Source organism: Crocuta crocuta, unplaced genomic scaffold (genome assembly GCF_008692635.1).
Source record: "Crocuta crocuta isolate KB4526 unplaced genomic scaffold, BGI_CrCroc_1.0 scaffold130, whole genome shotgun sequence".
Classification (NCBI taxonomy): Eukaryota; Metazoa; Chordata; class Mammalia; order Carnivora; family Hyaenidae; genus Crocuta; species Crocuta crocuta.
The window spans coordinates 17,592,252-17,617,756 of NW_027527920.1; the positions used below are offsets into that span (position 1 = coordinate 17,592,252).

Here is a 25,505-nt window from a genome sequence, read left to right on the forward strand (position 1 = left end):
CAGAGACCGCGAACGATGCCCACCCCCTGCAAAGTAAGTTGGACTGCCCAAGAGTTGAAGCTTTGAGGAAGGTGTACCGGGCCTTCGCGTCTCTCCCAGCCCCCCTTCCAACCCCTCAAAGGCAACAAATATACAGCTTATTTTCCTTGGGTTTGAGAGGAGACACTATATAAATTTCAAAGGCATTTCTTTACTGGCTTATGGATAAGAATCGAATCACCTAAAATCAATTTTATACGTGATTGGTTTGCTTCTTCCTTGCACACTAGTTAGGAAATTTTGTGCTGCCTATCCAAGAAAAATCGGAGGGAACACTGTACCAGACAAAAGATAATGCGTGTAAGTTCACAGACGCCAGATACCGGAGGGAAATTTGGGGGATGTCCTCCAGCTGTCATCTCTAGCTCAAAATAGGGTTAAGGCTGAAAGTCCCAAAGTTGAAATAACCCTGTTTGTTCATTAAGCAAATATTTATTGAACACGTACTGTGAGCTACGCACTGTTCTTGGCACTGGGGTACAGCAGTGAACAAAGCAAAAACAGTCTTCACCCAGCAGGAGTTCATATTCTTGTGGGGTAAACAGATGATAAACAAAAAATACAGAATGTCACATAGTAAGTGCTCTGGCGAAGAACAAAGCAGGTAAAGCAGGAAATCTATTTGAGGTTGGAGAGGTATTGATTATGTGTAAGAGGACTCATGTGGAAGATGATGTTTGAACCAGGACCCAAAGGAAGTGATAGACCAGAGCCATGTGGATATATGCGGGAAGAGCAGTCTCCAGCAAGTGCAAAGGCCCTGGGTCTAGAATTTGCCTCCTGTATTCAAGCAACAGCAAAGAAGTTATGGTAACTGGCGGAGAGTGAGCAAAGGGAGAGTAGTAGAGTAGTATGAGCTGAGCAGAAAGGGTGAGAAGAGTGATCTGACTTCTATTTTCAACAGGTTTCTCTGGCTGCTCTGTGGAGAATAGACTGTAGAGAACTGCTAGTTAGGAGGCTGTTACAATAGCCCTTTCATCCTAACAGGTTAAAGTGCTTTAAAAATCAGTAAGTAATAAGGTAAATTTTGTAGTTGACTTAAGTGTTGTAGAGATCAAGAACCACAGTCATTCATCTATGTTTTTGTTCCATGTGACTAGAGATTAAACACACAGAATTGGATTGTGACACAGGGCCAATGTGGTATCCAAAATACATCCCTCGAATATTTAGGTAGAGATTGATTTTCTTAGCTTTTAAGCAAAAACGTAATTTAGAGCAGAATATTGGTTTTAGCACAATCTTTCACTGGGTGAAGGTTTTTCTCTTTCAGCTCTCTATTTTTTGTTTGTTATTTTGAGTTGCCAAACACTTTAAGGAATAGACCTTTCTGAGATACAATTATTCCTCTGATATTTTTACCATATTATTTTACCTATTATTATACATTACTTTGGAGTTGAAGGAAAAGAGAGCTCTCAAGTTTATACCTTTAAACTCAGTTATTGGTCTTAATCAAATATAATTTTAAATAAAATGAGTATATTATTGTGGGTCAAGAGCGCAGATCTGTCTTTATTTTGTTCCAGTTACTGCTTTTAAGTTTGGTGCCTTAGCTGTTGGGAGTTGGCTCAGGTGTCAGCTCAAGAATATCCTGCAAGTTAAGTACCCAAATAAAAGAGAAAGCACTTTTTAAAATAAAAAGTCAGTAGGAGGTGGGATTTTTATGTCACTTTGTAGTGACTATAACATTAATTTTTAAAATATTTTTTGATTAGTTTATAAAAGGTACCAGAATATCTAGATGAGCTCTTTTGAAGCACATTTCTGCTGAACTTCACTGCCCTGAAACTTTTTGTTGTAATTTATATCCTGAGACTACATGCAGGATGTGGTCTTTGCAGAACATAAACTGTGAGCAGTGCTTCTTAAACTGGTTCCCATCCATTCATGTATACGGACTTTTAAATAGTTATGTGTTTATTTCATGTGTATTATAAAAAATATGAGATACAGTACCCTCGTTTTGGATAAGGCTAAGATACATCCACCAGAGTTTCAATTTGAAGAAATTATTAAGAAAATAATATTACAGATGGAACTCCGATGTGGCAAAATTATGACAACATAAATGACTAAGGACTTTATAGTACTATATTCTGTAGACCAAAAGTATCGTATCCCTTGGGATGCTTATTTAAAATGTAGGTTTTGGGTCCCACAGAATCAGGATTTCGGGGAGATTTTTCTACATCTTTAACAAGATCCCCTGGTGTTCCTTTATGCCCATTAAGGTTTGAAAACTGCTGCTGTTAGACCTAGATTGAAAAGGTAAGTGTACCAGTGGAAGCTGATTTGTGGTTTCCAAACTTGTCCTGATAGTTTAATACTAGATTCAGAATTGCTGTTTAGTGGCAAAGTGTCTTAATCCTATTTTCTACCAGTTCTTACCTTCCCCAGACCCTTAGCCCTTGACTGTAAGAAAGATCCATGAAGAGGGACACCCAGGTGGCTCATTTGGTTAAGCATCCAACTCTTGAATTTGGCTCCGGTCATCATCTCATGCTTGATGGAATTGGTTCCTCGGATGGAGCCCCAAACCTTGCTTGGGCCTCTCTCTTTCCCCCTCTCTCTGCCTCTCCATGCTGCTTGCTCACTCTCAAAAATAAATGGCTGGGTGGCTCAGTCAGTTAAGTGTCCAACTTGGGCTCACGTCATGATCTTACAGTTTGTGGGTTCAAGCCCTGCATCAGACTCTGTGCTGAGAGCTCAAAGCCTGGAGCCTGCTTCGGATTCTGTGTCTCCCTCTCTCTCTGTTCCTCCCCTGCTCGTGCTCGCTCTCTCTCTATCTCTCTCTCTCTCACAAAATAAATAAACATTAAAAAAGATCCATCAAGATAGGTGCAATATCTTGGTTATCTTTCTGTTTCTCCCTTCATTGCTTTCCCTGGTAAATACCAAATAAATGAATGAGTGAATACATGAAGTAACTCATATCTTTACGCTGCTTTCTGATCGTCTATAGCCCCTCATACTATTTTACATGGCTTTTTCTTTTAGAATGTTATTTTTAACCAACACTCACATTATCCAGTGTTCTTAAAACTGTTAGGTGTGGATCTGATCACAACATCCATTCATTTATTCAGGAAATATTTATTGAGCAATCATAGTGCCAGACAGTGGGAATATTGATAAAGAAGGCGTAATGCTGTCTTCAGGAAATTTTTAGTCCAGGGTACTAGCAAGTAGTGGTCAGTTACGAACAGCATAAATACTATGATCATCTGTAGGAAATAAGGGAACATAAAACCTGTCTTCTTTAAGGAAATCAAGGAATGCCTCCTGGAGAAGAGTTGTAAGAAACAGTGAATGTTCCCTTGTGGAAATGATGTAGAAAGAGCAGCAAAGTAGATGGGGGATTAGAAAAAGGTCTAGAAAATCAGCAGTGGTTTTAAGAAGGCACTTTCAGGAGAAAACCACATGTAAAAGTCATGAAAATAGAGTGATAAAGATGTGACTTAAGAAAGGTGGTAAACAGAAAGACAGCCAACAGCTTAGAGAAAGTCGAGAGAAAAGTGTCTTTTTATTTCCCTTGAAAAAAGGCTTCAGCATATTTGTAGACTTAAAGATGAACCCAATGTATAAGTACCATGTACTATGTACTCGGTCTGGGAAGCTGGGGATGAGACAGACAAGACTTCCTTCTTGTAAGTCAGATCTCTGCTGGTGAGAGAAGGGGAATAGCATCGGGATTTGAAATAAAGAGTCTTGCAGAAAAAAAAAATGAAGAAAAACAAATCTAGAGAGAAGAAGGAAGTTGAGGCATTCATTCTGGAGAAAATGTTTTTAACCAGAGTTAGCAATGCCATTGGAGAGGTTAGGATGTGTTTTAGGCTGGGATAATAGCACAGAAATGTCATAAAAGTACAAAAGTAGACTTTACTAAAAAAAACGTAGGCCACGTTGAGTGAATATATGCAAGGTTTGGATTATGATTGGAGAAGAAGCATATGAAAGAGCCAGTGAAAGTCTAAAGGAAAGATTTGGGGCAGTTTTGTTCTTGTTCTGTTTTTTAATTGGTACATATAAGGGCCAGGCAGATTATCAGGAAAGTGAGTATGCCCCTGGGATGTTTCAATGTGCACAATGGATATACATGGTTTAGAAGTGAGGGAAGTGGTCTGAGCCAGAAATAAGAGATCTGGAAGTTATCAGTAAACAAGTGAATACTAATTGATGCCTTGGGAGTAGAGCGCTCACCTGAGAGAGTAAAAAGTGAGAAAAGAAAAGCATTGAGGAAAGCAGCTTGGGGAATGCTAATATTTAGGAGACAAAAGAGAAAAAGAAGACCCTGAAAAGCAGAATGTGGAGTAGTCTGCGAGGTAGAAGAGAAACATCATAATATAAAAGGAGTGGATTTATGAGAGGGAGATAAATAGATACAGAAAGGTATCTATCTGTGGGATGTCCACAATGCTCTTTCTCCCACATTCCCTACTATCCAGTGACCCAAACCTACCTCCCACTCCCACCCAGCACTGTCCCAAAGTCCTAGAATATATGTCTCCTGACTATGTTTTGAATCCACCATCTCTTTGACCTTTCTACAACCACTCCTTTAGTCCAGATTTTATCTCTTTGATTATTATAATCGCCCTCTCACTGGTTTCCTAGCCTCCTGTTTTGTCCTTCTTTATCCATTTTCCACATCACCACTGGTGATAAATAACTACTATCTATTGAGTATTTACTAAGCAGTTTGTTAATTGGTTTAAGTTGATCATCTTAATCCTTTCAATAACTCTTTGGGTTAGGTGTTATTATCATTCATAGTTGAGGAACTGGTGCTCAGAAAGGTTAAGTAATACGTGGTTAAATAACACATTCAAATTTAACCAGCTAGTAAGTGGCAAAGCTAGAGCTCTAGGACTGAAAGTCTTAGCCACTGTGTTCCATTGCTGTAGTGCTCCAAAACATAATTCACGTTACTCTTTTTGTAAAATTCTTTATTATTTCCCCATTGTCTTTGGATAAAAATCCAACCTTCTTGTATTGGCCCTTTTTTATTTGGTCCAGGCTTACCCCTTACTTCTCCATTCTTTGTATTCCATGAAACGCTCTCCTATGCTCCATGTCTGGAGATGTTATAATGGTTTCTCGAGCCTTTAAAACTTTCTTTGCACATTCTGTTCCCTCTGCTAGGCTTGCCCTCTCTTTTCCCCACCTTTTGTAGAATACTCATCCTCAAGGCATTAGTTCTGTTGAAACCTCCCAGGATGTGTTTCCTAATACTCCTCCTTCAGTCATTATTAGACGGGATTTCCTTATATTCCCTCAACATCCTGTGCTCATCTGTATCATAGTATTTATCTCATTAAATTTAAGAGCTTAAAAGAAAGAAAAATTGTTTTCTCTAGATTATGGGATCCTTACAGGGAGGAATTACTATTTTTATTTCTACACTTAAATAAACTCAACAGATGTTTCTGAAATCTAATTTGATGAATGTTAACAAAGAGGTTTCAATAAATTCAGTTAATTTAGCCTTCCTAGTTTGCTTTCCCCAGAGGTGTGCAGGAGTTACCTCTTGGGAAGATTAAATAATTCTCCTTTTAATATTCTTATTCCAAGCAATTCAAGGGGTCTAAGTCATCTTTACCTTCAAGGTATCCCTAACGCATGGTCAAGAGTAATTTTGGGTCTCCTTTCCTATTCCCAGTCTCTATAGACATGCTAATAACAATATTGAGAAACAATACATCATTTGCCTGTGGAGCGTGACTGCTGGGTTTCTTATCTCATTTCTCCTGTTTACTAACTGTGTGGTCCTTGGCAAGTTATTTAACCTCTGTACATCAGTTTCCTGAAAAATGAGAATAATACTGGTACTTATAGAGTTGTTTAAAGGTTTAAATGTGTTAGCATACATAAAGCATTTTGAACCATTCCTGGTTTACTTTAAGTTATCTGTTTACTTTTAAAATCAGCACTAGAATATGCATTCTAAAATACAAATAATATGATCAGCATTCACTTTTAAGTATATTTAATCAATAGGTAAAAAACTTAAGGATATTTTTTCTTGTTTTGATTGGGAGAGGGTATGAACTCAGCAGAAATGAAGGTTCTCTCCCTTTACAGAGAAGACTGAACCAAAAAAATTATAAAAGCAGAAACCCCTCAGATTTCACAGTTTTGCCAAAAAGAACATATACAGTTTATTACATGATTTTTATGAATATTTGCAGTTTTATTCTCCATTTTTCCTGAAATTTTTTTATTTAAAAATTTGGTTGACTTTGTTAATAAAATAGGTTTATTATTAGTGGCATTACTGTATAGAGTCAGCTTCATACATGAATGCCATTCACCCACCCTCTCTAAGCTTTACCTTTGTTAGCCACTTTAAACCTCATGCACCTCAGTAATAAAAAGATCATTAGTTTGGGGAGAGCAGCTGATATAAGAACCACAAATATTTAAAACCTTAAATTACAGATGTTGAGAGTTTTCAGAATTTAATATTCATTACATGCCCAGATTGATCTAGAGTCTGCGCATCACAAAGGGTATAATGTCACTTTCATTCCAGTCATATAAGGCCATTTCACCAAATGCGCGAGTATTAAAATACTATATTCACATATTAATTCCTAATATTGTCATTCCATGGTAGAGACCAGTATTGCAGAAGTACATGTTGCAGGTGAAGGTAAAGCTGTTAGCTAAGATGTTCACATGCATAGTAAATGATAGAATAAGCCCCAAATCAGGCTCCATGTTGATGGCCCGGAGCCTGCTTAGGATTCTCTCTCTCTCAACTTTTCCCTGCCACTCCCCCCCCACAATAAATAAACTTTAAAAAAAAATAAAGCAAAATGAAAACTACTTTTGAGGGTCCACTGTGTGCCAGGCATTGTGTTAAGCACTGCCTTAGTTCAGTCTGCTGTAACAGAATACCATAGACTGGGTGGCTTATAAACAATAGCTATTTATTTGGCACAATTCTAGAGTCTAGAAAGTACAAGATCAGGGTGCCAGCAGATTCTGTGTCCGGTGAGGGCCTACTTCCTGGGCAGTCTTCTCATTCTGTTGTAACATGTGTAAGGGCCAAAGGAGCTCTTTCAGGTCTGTTTTATAAGGGCATGAATTCAATTCATCCTACAGGGTAGAGGTTCTGCCCTCATGACCTAATCACCTTCCAAAGGCCCCACCTCCAAGTACCATCAAACTGAGGATTAGGATTTCAACACGTAAATTTTGGGAGAGACACAGACTTGGTTTGTGTCATTTATTCAGCATACTACGTGTACTTAACCCAATATACACATATACTAGAATGCATACTTATTTGAACTACTCTTGAAGCAAATCTATTTTTGAAGGAAAACATAAAATATTAAAATTTATTTAGTTGAAGTATAATTGACAAGTGCAGTGTTAGATTAGTTTCAGGTGTACAACATAGTGATTTGACAACTGTATACATTATTCTGTGTTCACCACAAGTATAGCTACCATCTGTCAGCATACAATGCTATTACAGTATTTTTGACTGTATTGTCTATGCTGTAACTTTCATCCCCCTTATTCATTCCATAACTGGAAGCCTGTATCTCCCACTCAGCCTTCATCTACTTTTCCTTTCCCCCACCCCCCTCCCTTCTGCCAGCCACTAGTTTGTTCTCCGTATTTGTGGGTCTGTTTCTGCTTTTTTTGTTTGCTTGTTTTCTTAAATTACACATACAAATGAAATCATGTGGTATTTGCCTTTTTCTGTCTGGTTTATTTCATTTAGCATAAAGCCCTCTTGGTCTATTGAAATAATGTGGTTATTTGCCTTTTTCTGTCTGGCTTATTTCATTTAGCATAAAGCCCTCTAGGTCCATATGTGATGTCCTAAATGCCAAGCTCTCGTTCTTTTTTATGGCTGAGTAATATTCCATTGTGTGCGCTCATGTGTGTTTGTATCCCATCTTATTTATCCATTCATCCAGCAGTAGACGCTTAAGTTGCTTTCATATCTTGGCTATTGTAAATAATGCTGCAATAAACCTAGGTGTACATATATCTTTTTGAGTTGGTGTTGTTTGTTTTGAGTAAATATCAAGTAGTGGAATTACTGAATCCTGTGATATTTCTATTTTTACATTTTCGAGAAAAATCCATAGTGTTTTCCCTGTTAGCTGCACCAATTTGCATTCCCACCAGCACAGCCCAAGATTCCTTTTTCTCCACATCCTCGCTAATACTTGTAATTTCTTGTCTCTTTGATATTAGCCAGTCTGACAGGTGTGAGGTGATATCTCATTGGGGTTTTGATTTGCATTTCCCTGATGATAAGTGATGTAGAGCATCTTTTTATGGTCTGTTGGCCATCTATATGTCTCCTCTGATAAAACATTTTTGTATTCTGCCCATCTTTTAATTGGGTTATTTGGTTTCATAGTGTTGAGTTGTATAAGTGTTTTATATATTTTAGATATTAACCCTTTCTGAGATATATCACTACATATATCTTTTCCCATTCAGTAGATTTTGTTTTCCTTTTGTTGATGGTTTCCTACACTGTGCAGAACCTTTTTTTTTTTTTCTTGGTGTAGTGCTAATAGTTTATTCTTGCTTTTGTTTCCCTTGCCGTAGGAGACCTATCTAGAAAAATGTTGCTGTGGCTGATGTCGGAGAAATTGCTGCCTGTTTTCTTCTAGGAGTTTTGTAGTTTGAGGCTTCATATGTAGGTCTTTAATCCATTTTAAGTTTGTTTTTGTGTGTAGTATGAGAACGGGTCCCATTTCATTATTTTTCATGTAGCTGTCCCAATTTTCCCAGGACCATTTATTGAAGAGACTATCTTTTGCCATTATGTATTCTTGTCTCCTTTGCATAGATTAATTGGCCATATTAACATGGGTTTATTTCTTTCTGTTTTGACCTTTTGATCTATTTTGATCTGTTTTGGTGCCAGTACCATATTGTTTTGATTACGACAGCTATTGCGGTATAACTTGAAATCTGGGATTATGATGTCTCCAGCTTTGTTCTTACTCAAGATTGCTTGGCTATTTGGGGCTTTTTGTGATTCCATACAAATTTTAGGATATTTGTTTTAGTTCTCTAAAAAATGTCTTTGGCATTTTGATAGGGATTGCATTGAATCTGTTAATGGCTTTGGCACTATGGACATTGTAACAATATTAAGCCTTCCATCCATGAGCATGGAATATCTTCCATTTGTTTGTGTCTTCTTCAGTTTTTTTCAACAGTGTTTTATAGTTTTCAGAGTAAGGGTCTTTCACCTCCTTCCTTAAATCTATTCCTGGTGTTTTACTATTTTTGGTATGATTATAAATGGAATTGTTTTCTTCATTTCTCTTTTTGTTACTTTGTTATTAGTGTATGGGAACACAACTGATTTCTAGATGTTAATTTTGTATCCTGCAACTTAATACCAAATTAATTTATTACTTCTAATAGTTTTTTGGTGGAGTCTCTTAAGGTTTTCAGTGTGTAGTATCACATGCTTTCTGCAAATAGTGATGATTTAACTTCTTCCATACCAGTTTGGATGCCTTTATCTCTTTTTCTTGTCTGACTACTATGGCTAGGACGTCCAGTACTGTGGTGAATAAAAGCACTGGAAGTATACTTCCTTGTCTTTTTCCTGATCTTAGGGAAAAAGCTGTCAGTTTTTCACCTTTGAGTATGATGTTAGCTTTGGGTTTGTTATACGTGGTCTTTATTATGTTGAGGTATGTTTCTTCTACTTTGTTTCCCCACTTTGTTGAAGGTTTTTACCACGAACAAATGTTGAATTTTGTCAAATGCTATTTCTGCATCTATTGAGATGATCATGTTTTTTTACCCTTCATTTTGTTAGTGTGGTGTACCATGTTGATTGCTTTGCAGATGTTGGACTGTCTTTGGATCCCCATAACAAATCCCAGTTGATGGTGGTAAATTATCCTTTTAATGTATTTGAATGCAGTTTGCTAATATTTTGCATCTGTGTTCATTGGTGATAGTGGTCTACAGTTGTATTTTGGTTTCTTTAGTAGTGTGTTTGGTGTTAGTATCAGGATGATGCTCACCTTTTAGAATGTATTTGGAAACTTTCTTTTTTCTATATTTTGGAATAGTTTGAGGAGAATAGGTGTTAACTCTTCTATAAATATTTGGTAGAATTCATCTTCGAATTCATCTGGTCCTGGTCTTTGTGTTTTGGGAGTTTTTTGATTACCAGTTCAATTTCATTGCTAATAATTGGTATGTGTTCAGATTTTCTATGTCTTTTTTATTCAGTTTTGGAAGATTGGATGTTTCTGGAAACATTCATTTCTTCTAGGTTGTCCAGCTTGTTGGCATAAAATTTTTGTAGTAGTCTCTTATAATTCCTTGTATTTCTATGGTATTGGTTGTGTTTGGGTCTTCTCTTGATTTTTGTTTGTTTTTGTTTTTATTTTTTTTATGTGTTTAGCTGAAGTTTTATGAGCTTTATGTTTTCAAAGAATCAGCTCTTTGCTTCATTGATCTTCCTTTTTTGTTGTTGTCTCCATTTCATTTATTTTCATTCTAATCTTTATTATTTTACTCCTTGTATTAGGCTTGGGATTTGTTCTTCTCTTTTTAGTCTCTTTAGGTTAGATTGTTTATTTGAGATTTTTCTTACTTCTTGAGATAGGTCTGTATCCGTATAAATTTCTTTCTTAGAACTGCTATTGCTGTGTCCCCAAAATTTTGGATCATTATGTCTTAATTTTCATTTGTCTCCATGTATTTTTTATTTACTCTTTAATTTCTTCATTGATCCATTGGTTGTTTAGTAGCATGTTGTTTAGCCTCCACATGTTTGTGCATTTTCCAGGTTTTTTTCTTGTAATTGATATCTAATTTCATGCCATTGTGGTTGTAAATGATACTTGGCATGTTTGTGGCCTAACATGTGACCTATTCTGGTGAATGTTCCTTGTACACTGAAAAGAATGTGTGTTCTGTTATTTTGGATGGAATGTTTTATATATATCTTTAAGTCCATCTGGTCTAATGTATTGTTCAGAGACACTATTTCCTTACTAATTTTCTGCCTTGATGATCTATCCATTGATATATAAGTGGGGTATTAAAGTCCCCTACTATTATTATATTATGGTCAGTTTCTCCCTTTTAATATTTGTCTGATTTAGTTGCTCTAATATTGAGTGCAAAGATATTTGCAATTATCATTTATTCATTATGCAATTTTATCATTTTATCATTATGTAATGCCCTTCTTTGTTCTTTGTTACAGTCTGTTTTAAAGTCTAGGGGGTTTTTTTTGTTTTTTTGGTTTTTTGGTTTGTTGCTTTCATTTGCATGGAATATTATTTTTCTATCCCTTCATTTTCAGTCTATATGTATTTTTAGGTCTGAAGTGAGTCTCTTGTAGGCAGCGTAGATAAGGCTCTTGTTTTTTAAATCCATTCCATTACCCTGTGTCTTTTTGGGTTTTTTTTTGTTTTGTTTTGTTTTTTAATGTTTTATTTATTTCTAGGAGAGACAGAGAGAGACAGCGTGAGCAGGGGAGGGTCAGAGACAGAGGGAGTCACAGACTGAAACAGGCTCCAGGCTCTGAGCTGGCAGTCAGCACAGAGCCCGACGCGGGGCTCGAACCCACAAACCACGAGATCACGACCTAAGCGAAAGTCGGACGCTCACCCAACTAAGCCACCCAGGCGCCCCATCCTGTGTCTTTTTGTTGGAGTGTTTAGACCATTTACATATAAAGTATTTTTGATAAGTATATACTTACTGCCATTTTGTTCATTGTTTTCTGGTTGTTTTGTAGTTCTTTTTACTCCTTCTTCTCTTGCTCTTTTCTTGTGATTGAGGACTTTCTTCAGTGTTATATTTGGCTTTCTTTCTCTTTACTTTTTGTGTATCTATTATAGATTTTTGGTTTGTGGTGACCATAAGGTCTGTAAATAACATCCTAAGCATATAATAATAGTGTATCATAAGTTGATGGTCAGTTAGGTACAAACACATTATAAAAGAACTTTATGTTTACTTCCCCTCCCAATTTTATGTATATGTTTTCATATTTTGCATCTTGATATTTTGTGAGTTCTCTTAACTAATTAAGATAAAACTAATTTTGCTACTTTAACATTTCTCATAAGGCTAGTTTAGGGGTGATGAACTCCTTTAATTTTTGTTTGTCTCTCCTTCAATTGTGAATGACAGTCTTGCTGGCTAGCGTATTCTTGGTTGTAGGTTTTTTCCCTTCAGCACTTTGAATATATCATGCCTCTCTCTTCTGGCCTGCAAAATTTCTGCTGAAAAATCAGATGATGCTTGTGGGATTTCCTTTGTATGTAACTATTTTCATTTCTATTGCTGCTTTTACAATTCTCTATCTTTTAACCTTTGATGTTTTAATTATTATATGTTGTCATGTGGACCTCCTTGGGTTCATCTTGTTAAGGACTCTGTGTCATTCCTGAACGTGGATGCCTATTTCCTTCTCCTCAGATTAGGGAAATTTTCAGCTCTTATTTCTTCAAATAAGCTTTCTGCCCTTTTTCTCTCTTTTCTCCTTTGGGGACCCCTCTAATGCAAATGTTCACTTGATGTTCCCCAAGAGATCCTTTAACCTATCTTCATTTTTTTTTAATTCTTTTTTCTTTTTGCTATGCATCTTGGGTGTTTTCCATTACCCTGTCTTCTAGATCACTGATCCATTCTTCTGTATCCTCTACTGTTGATTCCTTCTAGTTTTTGTAGTCTTCCACTTTGATTGTTTTTTTGTTTGTTTGTTTGTTTTTTCAATCTCTGTTGAAGTCCTCTCTGAGTTCTTCCACTCTTCTCTCTAGTCCAGTGAGCGTTTTTATGACCATTACTTTGAACTCTTTATGGGGCATATTGGTTATCTCCAGTTACAAATGGATTTCATATTTAAAAATCTTTAATTTATAAAATCTTTAGATGGGAAAAATTACCTTGTTTAACAAGTTAGACTCACCTAGAAGACTATTAAGAGACATATAACTTCAACTTCCAGCTCTAAAAAAAGGTTAAAGGGTAAAAAGAGATAAAAGAATTATTCTGTTTAATTGAGATTAAGTGGCATAATGTGATAATATCTGGAGAGATAAAATTCCTTTGTTTTCTTAAGATGAGAGAGGCTTCTTGTTCTATTTTATGATCATCCTCCCACAGTCTGTTCCCCTTGTGCATTGAGAGGTAACTGGGCAGGTAGGGTAAAGAGATGAGATAAAGAAATTGGGGTATTAACAAATTAAAAGTATCACAGTAGCCTGTGTTAATAATATGCTTTGGCAATTCCCATTTTCTTGGTTCTCTACCCACAGTTCTTAGCTCCTGACTGAATAGTCATGGTTTACCTTGCAGAGTTAGCAGCAACAGGCTTTTAGAGCAGCTAGAGAGAAGCTTTGGTACCAAAAGTTCTCAGGGTAACCTAAATGACTAGCTTAATAACCACTACTTTCCCCTTTCCTAGATTCTGACCTTTCACTTTATTTTTAAAGAGAATCATGGAAGTTCTTGGTAGCTTGCATTCTAATTAGCCCTGATGCCTATGAATCTGATCTAATATTAATGATTACCCCTAGAGAAGAACCATCAGTATTATAGGTAGCAGCAAGAAGGACCTAGGTAAGGACAAGAGTCAGAACTATTTGCTTTATGGAGAGCGATATTTATACTGTGTCATAGAAGTTGGTTTCTAAAAAGAATTTTAGGTCATTTTACTCACAGATTAATTGAAAATAATAAGTTTATTTAAATGACGGCCAGTGTCAGAGCCTTGCCTTGCCTTGCCTTACTGTGAACACAGCCAGTTATTACTAAGTTTTTGGAAAGTGAACAAAGATGGTAAATACCATTAAGAGTACATTTTGTCTGTCTTTAAATTATAGCATTTTAATTGTAACATTATAATTATTCAGTATTCTTAATGCTCTGAGTGCTAATTTATATATTCTAGATTGGAGATCAAAGATTAATTTATTAGTAATTGTTTTTATTTTTTTATATTTAGCAATTAAATTTTTCTATTTATATTTTTGTTATAATGAAATACCCATGACAGATGTTAAGACGTACAGAACTTTGATGTTTGGTATCTTTGTTTATTTATATAACCACTTTATTATTTGAGCTCTAAAAGCATTGCTGAATTCTTTTACCCTTCCAAAGTCATCAAAATTTCTAGGTATTCAGATTTGAGAACAATACATTTCTCTGCTCTGCATGTCAACATATACTGTTAAGGAAAAGTGAATACAATTTGTTAACAGGGTATCATCAATTCATTTTATATAGGCTACTGAATAGTTATAAATTAGTAATAGAGTCATTCATTCCTGAACTATCAGATTCTGAATCAATGACTTTGAGGGGTGGACTGGATCTCATTATTACTTCTTTACTACCCCATCTAATGAAATAGGATTACTACCACATCAAAGAATTCAAAAATAGGAATCCTTTATTTGAACCACAAGTTTTCATTTTTGTCTTTTGTGTTCTGCTAAGGAAGACAGTATGTGTATAAGATTTTAAGGAGGCAAATGAGTACCTTTGAAGTATATAAATCTAGTTTTATCTAAGCAAAAGAAAAATAAATAAATTGGAGTTTATCAAAATTAAAAAGGTGTGTCAAAGGACACTATCAAAAGTGAAAAGACAGCCCACAGACTGGAAGAAAATATTTGCAAATATTATAACTGATAGAGTCTAGTATCCAGAATACATAAAAAAAATTCTTACAACTTAACAACAAAAAAAAGCTAAACAACCTAACTAAAATATAGGCAAATGATTGGATGAGTCATTTCTTCAAAGAAAAGAGATATGTATGTATAAATGATCAGTAAATACATGAAAAGATGTCAACATCATTAGTAATTATGAAAATGCAACTTAAAACCATAATGAGTTACTAATTTATACCTGTTAGAATGGCAGTATTTAAAAAACAAGTAAGAGGGGCGGCTGAGTGGCTCAGTCAGTTAAGCATCTGACTTGAGCTCAGGTCATGATCTCACCGCTCATGGGTTCAAGCCCTGCATTGGGCTCTGTGCTGACAGCTCAGAGCCTGGATCCTGCTTTGGAATGTGTATTTCCCTCTCTCTCTGCCCCTCCCCCACTCGCAGTCTATCTCTCTCAAAAATGAATAAATGTTAAAAAAAAAAAAATAGGAAATAAGTGTTGGGGAGGATGTGAAGAAATTGGAACCCTCAGACTTAGCTGGGAGTATATAATAGTGCAGCCACTATGGAAAACAGTTGGGCAGTTCTCAAAACATTAAACTTAGAGATACCATATTGCCCAGTGATTCGATCACCAGGTATATACCCAAGATAATTGAAAACATATGTTCATATAAAAAACAAAACTTGTACATAAATATTCAGCAACATTATTCATAGTAGCCCAAAAGTAGAAACAGCCACAAGTGTACTGTCTTTCGCTCCTAAGACAACCTCTGCCCTTGGAAGCTGTTGATGATTTACAGAATTTTGAGACTTCTTCCTAATAACCCCATGTCTGAGGAGAAGCAAATTAAATGAGTACTCTTATCTTCTCATTATCTTCAGTAAGGAAATAATGAGTGAAACAAAACAAGTTAAAAACAAAACAAAACAGGACTACCTCTGGCAGAAGTCTCCAGGGATGCAAACTGAGTCAGGAACACAGGGAAACCATCCCATGTCAGTGGGTTACTGTACCCCACAACTAGGTAGATGTACACTTAACAAAAAGTCAGAATTAAGAACCTGAATGTTCCAAAGAAACACAACAGGTTAATCTTACTAATATAGGCAAGCGTTCTAAAGAGATATTAGTATTTCTAGTCATATAGAAATGATAACATTCATATAAAAGTAAGTTGGTTTTATTTCAGGAATGCCAGTCTTGAGCAGTAAAATAATTTAAAGGGAAAAAAAAATCACATGATTATCTCAATATATACAGCATATAACCAACAAATCTTAGATGTGAATAGAAGAAAGTCAGAAAGTCACCCATGTAAATTCAGAGCAAGTAAAAGATCTAGACAGGATTGTAAGATAAAAATAAAAGCAGAGGCTCCTGGGTGGCTCAGTTGGTTAAGCATCTGACTTCAGGTCAGGTCATGATCTCACAGTTCATGAGTTTGAGCCCTGCATTGGGCTTTACACCAATAGTGCTGAATCTGCTTGGGATTCTCTGTCTCTGTCCCTCCCCTGCTTGTGCATGCACTCACTCACTCACTCTGAAAATAATAAACATAAAAAACCCATAGTTATGCAAACATACTACAGCAAATGAATGAAATAACAAAAAAAAAGAAAGAAGAAACAGCATGTAGGAGATGAAGGCCTATAACTTAAAAGACAGAAGTAAATCTCTCTCTCTTTTTTTTTTTAATGTTTTATTTATTTCTGAGAGAGACAGCATGAGCAGGGGAGGGTCAGAGAGAGAGGGAGATAGAGAATCTGAAGCAGGCGCCAGGCTCTGAGTGAGCTGTCAGCACAGAGCCCAACGTGGGGCTCAAACCCATGAACTGTGAGATCATGACCTGAGCCGAAGTTGGACCTTTAACTGACTGAGCCCCCCAGGCACCCCCAGAAGGAAATATCTTAAATGTACTTTGAGTGCTAGGCATTAATAAAAACAAAAAATGAAAAAAACCAAGAGCTCAAAGACAGAATGATAATTCAACAAAATTAGATGAAACGTGAATTGCAGGGGCACCTGGGTGGCTCAGTTGCTTAAGTGTTAGACTTCAGCTCTGGTTATGTTCTCATGGCTCATGAGTTTGAGTCCTGCGTCAGACTCTATGTGGACAGCTCATAGCCGGAAGCCTACTTCAGATTCTGTATCTCCCTCCCTCTCTGCCCTCCCCTGGTCACACATGTGCTCGCTCTCACTCTCTCTCAAAAATAAAATAAACGTGAAAATTTTTTTAAACTTTTTTTTTTAATGTTTTTTATTTATTTCTGAGAGAGAGAGAGAGACAGAATCTGAAACAGGCTCCAGGCTCTGAGCTGGCTGTCAGCACAGAGCTTGAACAGGGCTTGAACCCACGAGCTGGGAGATCATGACCTGAGCCGAAGTTGGATGCAGAACCAACGAGCCACCCAGGTGCCCCTAAAAAAAAACCAAAAAAACAAGAACAAAAAAAAAACAACAACAACTTTTATGGTGGGGGGTGTCTGGGTGGCTCAGTTGGCTATTAAGGGTCTTCATTTCAGGCCATGATCTTACAGTTCATGGGTTCAAGCCCTGCATCAGGCTGTCAGCATGGAACCAGCTTGGGATCCTCTGTCTCCCACTTTTTCTGCTCCTCCCCAACTTGTGCTCTCTCTGAAAAGTAAATAAACATTTAAAAAAATATTTTTTAACTTTTCTTATGGTAAAGAAACACTTAATACATTCTTCAGTTTCACTTCTTTTTTCCTTTATTAAATTCTAATTAAGTTAAATTTTAATACTTTTATTTAAAAAATAATATCCTATCTTTGTAAAGGTATTACTATTGTTCTATATACACAGAAGGGAAAGTATGTAAGTAGATAATAAGCTAGATATCTGGCATGATGCTAACTTAGTAGTAATAACAGGTTCCCATGTCTAGCCAAGAGATAAAAACCCTACCAGTTATTTTTAACAGAAAGAATTTAATACAAGGTATTATTAACAGACATTAAACTGAAGTAGCAAAATAGGATACTAAAGTTTTCACAGAGGTATCAACTGTGGGAAACAGCTACCATTCCTAAGCCTGTGAGACAAAGGAAAGAAGTTGAAATTATTAGAATATATAAATTCACATGAGGGGCGCAGTGGAGGCTCAGATATCTGAGAATAGGGTTACTGCTTAGGCTACTTAATGCCTCTGAGGAGAGCACAGCAGGACTGTTTGGGATAATAAATGAGGTTAAAAAACAAAACAAACAAACAAACAAAAAAACCAATGTTATTTTGTTCTAGGTGGCTAGCCAGAATAGGGAATACCCTTTCCACTTTTTAGAGGTCTTCCTATATGTCTCTCAATATAGGACTTTTGAAAGTTTTTATTCATACTGACCTTGTGCATTTTTAAAATTTATTGCTTCCCATTTTAGTTTAGTTTTGTTCCTATAAGTGAAAAGTTTTCTTCTACTCTATCTTTTGACTGGTTTTAGTTTGTATATAAGAAAATTTTTTGTTTAAATATTAATTTAACATCCAGAATCCTTAACTGAATTTTGTTAGTTTGTCAGTTTTCCACCTTCACAGTATTTAAACTTTTATAAATAGCTCTTAGAGAAATCTGCTTCACATTTTGTCTAGGTGGGGGACTACATCCAACATACTGATTTCTCTTTTTTGCTAAGTGACATTTCTTTCCCTGAACTATTATTGTAAAATAGTGGTCTCCCTGCTTCTACCCATCTCTAATTCATTCTTAACACAATTGCGAATACAATATTTTTAAAAACATAAATCACATCAGTTTCCTACTCAAAACCTTTAAATGATCATCCACTGTTCTTCAGATAAAATTCATATTCCTTAGCATAAGCTACAAGGTTCTGTGTCTTAGTCTACATGGTCTGCAAGAACAAAAATCAGTGACTGGGTGGCTTAAAGAACAGAAATTAATTTTTTCACAGTCTGGAGGCTAGGAAGTCCAAGATCAAGGTGCTGGCCAGTTCACTTTCTGGTGAGTGCTCTCTTTCTGATTTGCAGATGCCCACCTTCTTGCCCATGTTCTTGCCTGGCTTTCCTGTATTTGTACTTCATAGGTGGTCTGCGAGCACACTCTTCTTTCTCCTGACGCCAGTAATCCCATCAGAAGGGCCTGATTCTCATACTGGATGTAACTTTCATTACCTTCCAAGGGCCCTACGTCTAAATATCATAATATTGTGCATTAGGGTTTCAAAATAAAAATTTTAGTGGGACGCATTCACTCCATTGTGCTCTAAAATCATCTGGACCCTGCCTGTCTCTAACCTTTCTAGTGGCATTCTCCAGAGTCCCTTAACACACTGGCATCTTTTAGATTTCCCAAACACATCAAGCTTCCTTCTACTTAAGAATCTTGACACATGCTGTTCTCTGCCTAGAGGCTCTTTCGTATGCTCTTTACGGAGAGATTTGTTATCCTCCTTTAGGTCTCAGTTTAAATGCCCCTTTCTCAGAATCCATATTTGTGAGCAAGTCTCCTCTTAATTGTCAACGCACTGAGCTTGCTTATTTATTAACCTATTACAAATGTGTATCTGTATATGTATGTACATAACTTTATTCTTCTATCTACTTTTATAAAAGATCCAGACTCCTCCATAATAAGTGTTTTTCTAATGGAAAAAAAATCTGTCAATAAACTTTTTTAACTTCTTTAATTCATAGTCGAGGTTTTGCTTTTCCTTGATCATATACTGTTGAGAGAATAATACTCACATACATTGTACTTGATCAATACCTTTAAGAGTTAAAAGGCCACATTCCTTTAGCGTCTTAATTCCAGTTCTAGGGATGATTTGTACGTGTATTTTAAGCCATTTATGCATGATTTTCATTGCAGACAGCAAAGTTTAGAGACAATCTAAATATCCATCAATGGGGAGGGGGCTAGTTTAATGAAATAGAATGTATAATCATACTGTGAAATACTACTCAGTTATTAGGGGATAGAGCATTTCTGTATTTAATAATATGGAATGATTTCCAAGAAGAAAGCAAGTGTACAGTGGCATTGTGTATAGTGTGTACACCCCACGAAAGATACTATATTGGGATTTATCTAGATTATTTAGAATTATCTAGATTACCTAGAAAGATAGAGCAGAAACTAGTGTTTGCTTCAGGGATAGGAAACCAGATGACTAAAGGTTCAAGGGCAGCACAGAGAGTTTCTTTCTCACTGAAAGAGTAATAAAAAATGCCATGGAAGTAGAGATGAATGACTGTTTCTGACTGAAATTATGGGGAAGACTTTGAAAAACAAAGATTTTTTTTTTTTTTAAAAATCTTAGTATTGCTTTTATCTAACAAAAATAGAACACATATTAACAGGTAATTATGATAGATATTGCTATGAGAGATATACAGTTTCAGTTACAAGTAGAAATGTTATCTGGATTTTATTTTCTTTTAGGTGGTGATAGTGGACTGGATGGGTTAGGAGGACCAGGTGTACAACTAGGAAGCCCAGATAAGAAAAAACGCAAGACAAATACACAGGTAAATTGACAGTTTCTTTAATAACTGTTTTTGTCCACTGATATGATCAGGCTAATAAGGTAAATTTAAATTTGATCATGGGTTTATTTCCTGCCCTCATTCATAACCTAAAAGTGAATTCTACAGTGATTTTTTTTTAACTCTGTAACCAATGATTATTGTTGGCCTATAGGCCTGGAGTGGATACTGAAAGAAGGAAGTGTAGGCAGACAAATTAAAATGTTTATTCTTAAATCTAACTTAAACAGCAGAGATGCCTGTAGTTCTACTAAGAGATTTAAAATATATGGACACAGGTTTAACCTGAAGTAATGTTTAGCTATTACAATAATTCAGTAGTATGTACGTATTATTGAGCAGTCATGGGGAAGCAACTTTTATGTATAACTTGTGGTTGAATAAATAGTTATCAAAACAGGCTTTTCTGGTTTTTATCTTCTGTAAATTTGAAGCACTCTTTTTGTTTTAAAGACTGCAAGTAAATATGATGTATGTAAGGATTATTTTTTTCCATTTTGGCCACCACCCCTTAAACTTGCAGTGTGACTAAGACTGGAAGTTTATTTTTCCATTCTGGGGCCAAGAGCATAGTGCTTGGGGAATACTTTAATAGCTACTCCCTGAAGTTAAGCTAGTAAAAAAACTTAGATCCTGTTTATTGTTACTTAATTTTATGGTTATTGGGGAGGGTGTAACAGGTACTTTTAGTTAGAATTTTAAGTGAAACATTCTAGAACTAAAGTTAAGCATATTAAATGCAAATTATGTAATGAAGCTTCTTTTGAAGGTTAAAAACCTTTGATATTTGAAGTAACAATGAATTTGAGCTCAGAAAAGCATCCTTTATTTCCTTTCTTAAATGGAAGAAATCTACACATTTTAATCATTGAATATAATTAAATATGAAAATTATTTGGAACTGAAAGGTCAGCTGAATTAAATTTTCATAACACATAGCAAGAGAAATTTGATTAAAACTAGGTTCTTACATGTTAAGATAACAATTTTAATGACTTCTTTGATCAATACATGTATTTTACTCTACATTTTCATTTCAGGGGCCTTCTTTTCCTCCATTGTCTGAGTATGCTCCACCACCGAATCCAAACTCTGACCATCTAGTGGCTGCTAATCCATTTGATGACAACTATAATACTATTTCCTATAAACCACTACCTTCATCCAATCCATATCTTGGCCCTGGTTATCCTGGCTTTGGAGGCTATAGCACATTCAGAATGCCACCTCACGTTCCTCCAAGAATGTCTTCCCCATACTGTGGCCCTTACTCACTCAGGAATCAGCCACACCCATTTCCTCAGAATCCTTTGGGCATGGGTTTTAATCGGCCTCATGCTTTTAACTTTGGGCCACATGATAATTCAAGCTTTGGAAATCCATCTTATAATAATGCACTAAGTCAGAATGTTAACATGCCTAATCAACATTTTAGACAAAATCCTGCTGAAAACTTCAATCAGATTCCTCCACAGAATGCTAACCAAGTATCTAACCCTGACTTGGCATCTAACTTTGTCCCTGGAAATAATTCAAATTTTACTTCTCCATTAGAATCTAATCATTCTTTTATTCCTCCCCCAAACACTTTCGGTCAAGCAAAAGCACCACCCCAGAAACAAGACTTTAGTCAAGGAGCAACCAAAAACACTAATCAAAATTCCTCTGCTCATCCACCTCACTTAAATATGGATGACACAGTGAATCAGAGTAATATTGAATTAAAAAATGTTAATCGAAACAATGCAGTAAGTCAAGAGAATAGCCGTTCGAGTACCACAGAAGCGACAAATAACAGCCATGCAAATGGGACACAGAATAAGCCACGACAACCTAGAGGTGCCCCAGATGCGTGCACCACTGAAAAAAGCAATAAATCCTCTCTCCACCCAAGCCGTCATGGCCATTCTTCTTCTGACCCAGTGTATCCTTGTGGAATTTGTACAAATGAAGTGAATGATGATCAGGATGCCATCTTATGTGAAGCCTCTTGTCAGAAATGGTTTCATCGGATCTGTACTGGAATGACTGAAACAGCTTATGGCCTCCTAACTGCAGAAGCATCAGCAGTGTGGGGCTGTGATACCTGTATGGCTGACAAAGATGTCCAGTTAATGCGTACGAGGGAAACTTTTGGTCCTCCTGCAGTGGGCAGTGATGCTTAATCACAGGCATTAAAGTGATTTTTTTTCCTGTGTCTTTCAGAGGTTCAGTGACAAAGGATTTTAATGTTTTACATTATTTTTTTAAATGCACATACAAAAAGATTATTTACCTTTCTGTTTTTATTAATATTCTACTTCATTACCAGTGCAAATTTTGTATTGTCTTTGTTTGCTATCGTAAATGAGAATAATGTATATTGGGGTGCTTTAGAAAGTACTATACAAATAAATGTTAGTTGTTGTTAATCATAAACATAAAAGCCTCTTGAAGCTTCAAAATAATATATAGCAAATGTAGGCAAGTTTTGACTTTTAAAAGTTAGAATCATTGAAAAATGTACACTGCAGAGCTGAACTTTGGCACTATTACAGTAAACAGTTCAAAAAATGTTTCAAGGATCTATTTGACATATGTTTAAAAAAAACATGTAGCTATAACATGGAAGAAAGCATACATTTCAGTGGATGTTTTAAAAGATAATAGAGTATGACACCAGATTTCTCCCCACTAAGGTCCTTGAAATTAGTGACTTTACTATTTTCAAGTCAGTCTTTCCAAGATATCTGTTTGTACAGATAGGAGACAGATGTTAGCATATAGTAGATGCTCAGTAAGTATTTGTTGATTGACTTGTGGAGTGTACCACATGAAATTGCTAATATTAGATCAGTTGAAAATTGACTGCAATTAGTAGAGTTGAAGTGAAGTATGTTTCTAGTTGTGCTATTTAGAATTGTAACAGTATTATGCTCTTCACTCTTCAATTTCCTTTGATTATCCAGTTGTTTTGTTATTGTTTTCCAGAGAAATAAATAATATAGTATCCTTAGAAGAATTATGGATACTTCTTTTAATATGATTTCAAGCCAGGACATACTGCAAATGAGATAGCTGGAAACATCAAGTTGGCCCTACAAGCCTCCACTGGGGAAAGAACTATTCAGTGGTGGTTTGAAAAATCTTGTTCTGGGGAATCTGGATTCAAAAATGAGCCTCAGGGGAGATCAGAATCCATCTTAAAGACCAATTAAGAGCCAGGGTGAGAGCTAACTCACAAACAACAATTCAAGGTCTTGAAGCAGCAAGAGCTTCTGCTGTGACTGGGAAAAGTGGAAAGATGGACCCAAGAACATCCTCCTGGGAGATGATCAAGAATGAAGATAGTGGAGGTGTACTCATTAAGATTCAAAGCAGCAGAAACCTATTTTTAGAGTGAATCGTAACCTGTGACCAAAAAAGAAAGATACTCTGTGACAATTGGTAGCAATTTATACAATGGTTGGATATTGTTGAAGTTCTCAAAGTTGTGCCATCATTATCATTATGACCAAAAAATTCTGAAGGCCATATGGTGATCTGCAAAGGAATAATTACTACTATTTAAACCCTGGTAAAGTGACATCAGCAGCATATTGCTAAGAAACTAAAATTATGCATGAAAATTTTGATCAAGAAATGTCCTTTGGTTAGTAAACATGAGCCCACACTTTTACATGACAGCACTTGATCTCACATGTCACAAGCCACGAAAGCAAAGTTAATTGAATTGGGATATTAAATGTCATCATGTCCATTGTAGTCACCAGACCTTTATCCAATGAACTACCATCCTTTTTATCATTTGAAGCTTTTTTTAAGAAACAGCATGTTCTCCAATTAAGAAGCAGTAATTGGAGGACCTGAACAATTTATATAGCTGAACAAATGACAAAATTTTTTTAAAATGAAATATTTAATATCTTATTAGAAGAGTTATTAATGCTCATGATACATATTTTGATTGAATAAAACTTATTTTTTTAAATACAGTGTTTTAATTTTGACCTACGAAAACAGCAATTTCATATGGTACAAAGTAGTAGAAGGTTTTCTCCATTTACCTGTGACTAGTAGAGGTGAGTACAAAATATTTTCAATATAGTTGTAAAATATATATCTTTACAGTTTTAGGAAATGAAATTATATAAATTCTAGTACTAGGTACTCCTCTGTGTGACAACTTTACCAGTTGAAGCAGGTTAAATGCAGTATTTTTGGCTGACTTTGACATTTGATGTGTTCAGTAGCATACTTGAAAATCCCATTTTGCTTACATTATAGTTTTTATTAGAGATACACAGTTTTTTAAATGTTTAAGAACCGAATCATGTTCTTGAAATCCTAGTGAGTGCTTATTTTTAAGAAATAGCACTGCATGCTATATGCTTACTCCTAGCATCGGGTCATGATTTTTAAGTACAGTTAGATATTGAGTAGAACCGTCCAGTGTCCTCAGGAGTTAACATTTTTCTTGCTAGTACTTGAGTTGTACTTATTGTTAAAATCAATTTTGCAGTTTCTTAAGCCATCTGTTGCTTACACTTTCAGTAGTTGTGTGAAAGTGAAATAACCTCTCCCAAGCTAGTCTAAAGATACTTGATTCATAATGTGATTCTTTTCCATTTTCAAGTAGTTGTTTTTAAAAACTTACAAGTGAATTTTTATTCAAGTATTTAGGTCTTCAGAGCACCTTATTTAAGTAAGAATCTGTAAATATTCAAAAGAAAACTCATGGTTGATTGATAGTGAGTCACTGGCAAGCTGTAATCAAAGTTCATGAATGTCTTCATTGGTATTTGAATTACTTTTCTTTACTAGTTCCACATTTGTCTCCATATGACACTAAGTCAAAAATTGTCTAGACAGCTTTTGATAGGAAAAGTAATGAATTATAAGAATGGCTAGGTACTAATTTGTCCAGTTTGACTCAGATAAGGTAAGGCTATGATACATATTGGTATGGCTTTGTTAGGACAAGTGATGAGCTTCCCTAAACATTTTTAAATATTCAGTGATGGAAAGAAATGTATATAAGTGGGATAACCTTCCAGTAGCATTGCACATTTTTTATGTAATCCTTTTCCTTCACTGAAAGGCCTCATCTTTCATGCACACATATACACAGACACAGACACACACACACACACACACAATTGAACAGAAAATTGTAGTTTCTCTTACATTCTCAAGTTTTGTCTAGTTTAACCTGACTAACCCTCAGCAACTAGGCTCTCTCACAACAGCTAGTCCTGATAGTTTTAAAGCACCAGTTCCTTTCTCAGAACTTGCTTTATTCATTTCAC

General features: G+C 35.8%; 1 protein-coding gene across 1 annotated transcript; it reads left to right on the top strand.

Moving 5' to 3' along the window:
* The first annotated feature begins 709 nt into the window (after positions 1-709).
* Positions 710-24,187, top strand: PYGO1 (pygopus family PHD finger 1). Its single transcript, XM_077748381.1, has 4 exons — positions 710-849; positions 18,756-18,829; positions 20,114-20,199; positions 21,258-24,187. Exons 1-4 carry the CDS (start codon positions 710-712, stop codon positions 22,380-22,382), a joined length of 1,425 nt encoding a protein of 474 aa, XP_077604507.1. The 3' UTR covers positions 22,383-24,187.
* Positions 24,188-25,505: the final 1,318 nt, after the last annotated feature.

What these genes read in the sequence shown, in the direction of transcription:
- PYGO1 (XM_077748381.1), top strand. Translation starts at nt 710, where the DNA reads ATGATGTTTGAACCAGGACCCAAAGGAAGTGATAGACCAGAGCCATGT. An exon ending in GCAACAGCAAAGAAGTTATG is followed by an intron (nt 850 to 18,755) that starts GTAACTGGCGGA and finishes TGTACTTCATAG; the next exon opens with GTGGTCTGCGAGCACACTCT. An exon ending in GCCTGATTCTCATACTGGAT is followed by an intron (nt 18,830 to 20,113) that starts GTAACTTTCATT and finishes ATTTTCTTTTAG; the next exon opens with GTGGTGATAGTGGACTGGAT.